This window comes from Austrofundulus limnaeus, unplaced genomic scaffold (assembly GCF_001266775.1).
Source record: "Austrofundulus limnaeus strain Quisiro unplaced genomic scaffold, Austrofundulus_limnaeus-1.0 Scaffold49, whole genome shotgun sequence".
In the NCBI taxonomy this organism is placed as follows: domain Eukaryota; kingdom Metazoa; phylum Chordata; class Actinopteri; order Cyprinodontiformes; family Rivulidae; genus Austrofundulus; species Austrofundulus limnaeus.
In genome coordinates this window covers 360,898-362,953 of record NW_013952451.1, presented here as the reverse complement: position 1 = coordinate 362,953, position 2,056 = coordinate 360,898, and the positions used below count along the sequence as shown (strand labels likewise).

Genomic DNA, 2,056 nt, shown 5'->3' with positions numbered 1-2,056 from the left:
CCTCAGTGATGAGAGGAGAATGTGTAGCGCTGAGCTAATACATATATATGGTGATAGCCTATATGGTGATAAACTACGTATGTTTTATCAAATAAAGTCTAATATTACAACTAATCGTGGATCCCTTTAATAAAGCATGATTTCATCCTAAGGGCCTTGCTGGGTCAAGGGGATACAGAGACAAATACAAGTGATATCTAAGAGTGAGTGCTGTTAGAAAATTTTGTTAGCTCTAATCGTTCTATCTACCGATAAACAGGGTGCTCTTAAAAACTGGATCATTAAAGTCATAGAATTACTGACTTAAAACAAAAAGTATTTTTCCATTACATCATGTAATCCTGTGTTCGGAGACATTGTTTCTAAAATCTAATTTAATTTGAATTGTCCCATGTGAAAGCAGCCAGTGGTCTGTCTTCCTCCCTCATTGTTGCATTTCGTCTCCACAGATTAAACAAACTCAGGACGAGGAGAAAAAGCAGCTGACTGCTTTGCGAGACTTGATCAAGTCCTCCCTCCAGCTGGACCAGAAGGAGGTATGCARGTCACACCCGGCCACACGAAGCCAAATTTAAACCAAACTTTAAACGAGCCGGTCTTAAACCGAGCTGCGCGGGTCTAGAAACTGCCGCGACAGCTCCGATTCAGTCGTTCTTCTCACCGCACGCTTCCTCTCACTCTGGCCACCACCACGTTGGAGCTTGTCTCCTGCAGCACAGAGCGAGTGCCCAGTGCTGTACCATGCTGGTAGCCAGTGTGTGGTAGGCTTTGCTGGTGACCAGTGTTGTGCCTCACTGGCTGCTCAGTGGAAAGCCACTCACTCCCCCCTCCAGTCCTCACGCACACACACCTTTAAATCAAAACTAATTCTGTTTAGCAGCACGGGCTGTTTCCACTCTCTCAACACTCTCAATCCACTTACGTGCATGAAATGTCATAGATTGTCATTTAATCGACACTTTCTGTAACTTCTAGAAAGTTAGCACGTTGTATTTTTATTATTTTTTTGACACAACACATTTTTAACACCCACAATGTGCACTCGAGCCAGATCTTTCACACCTCTCCCCTCTATCTCCTCCTTTTTGCCTTCTGCTTGTCTGGAATCAAGTCTAGAAGAGTAAGTGCAGCTGCATGTTGAGCATGCTGTGGTTCACAAGTAGACTGCTTTGACTGTAAGGGTGTTGCAGAGCATGCCCTGTGTGTGACTTTAGTTTTCCTGTTAGTGCTCTCTCTCTTTTATTTTTGTTTTTTTATTTTTTGCGAAAGCCCCCTCACATTTAGTGTTAATATAAATATGTATGCAGCGTGTATGTGGGCCTTTGTTGCATGTTTTTATGGAGCTGGCTTTGCAACAATGTCGTTAAAATGTGTTTGTATTGTGTGGCTTCTCTCAGGACTCACAAAGTAAGCAGGGTGGCTACAGCATGCACCAGCTGCAGGGAAACAAAGAGTTTGGAAGTGAGAAGAAAGGGTACCTGCTGAAGAAGAGTGACGGGTAAGCRACAAACACTTATCATGAGAAAGAATTAAAAAGTTAGGAATGCACAGTTCGCCCTGCAGATGACAGGAATGAAATTAAACTGTGTTTGACACGCTCGACTGGTGACCTGCTTTTCAACAATTATCTTTTTAATATTTCTTGTTTCTGACAGATTTATAGCTAAGTCTTCAAAATGTAGATTCTTTTTCCCTAATCTGTGAACGCAGCATCATTACAAGGCTAATTTGCACCAACAGTTGCACACATGTCACAAATTAAAACTGGCAGGTCAGATCGTTACAAAAATTGACCTAAAAAGGGCATTTGGCGTATCTCTTAAAGGGGAGGGCTGTGATGCATGAAGCATTAAGATTTATAAGACAGACAAAGATGTGACGCGACAACCTCTTGCTAATGTGCGGGGTGTCCTCTCACAGGCTGAGGAAGGTGTGGCAGAGGAGACAGTGCTCAGTGAAGGGAGGCATCCTCACCATCTCTCATGCCACAGTGAGTGCATTAAACACACACACACACACACACACACACACACACACACACACACACACACACACA

The 2,056-nt window shown here is 43.2% G+C and overlaps 1 protein-coding gene across 2 annotated transcripts in view; it reads left to right on the top strand.

The window, feature by feature from the left end:
* Window positions 1-2,056, top strand: part of LOC106517470 (arf-GAP with SH3 domain, ANK repeat and PH domain-containing protein 1) — a gene marked incomplete at its 3' end in the record, with an annotated part of 60,024 nt that overhangs the window by 47,511 nt on the left and 10,457 nt on the right. Inside the window, 4 exon segments of one of the 2 annotated variants that reach the window (XM_014008325.1) lie at window positions 450-536; window positions 1,112-1,120; window positions 1,398-1,498; window positions 1,921-1,990. In XM_014008325.1, the coding sequence (XP_013863779.1) occupies window positions 450-536; window positions 1,112-1,120; window positions 1,398-1,498; window positions 1,921-1,990 (267 nt within the window). 2 annotated transcript variants of the gene reach the window in all.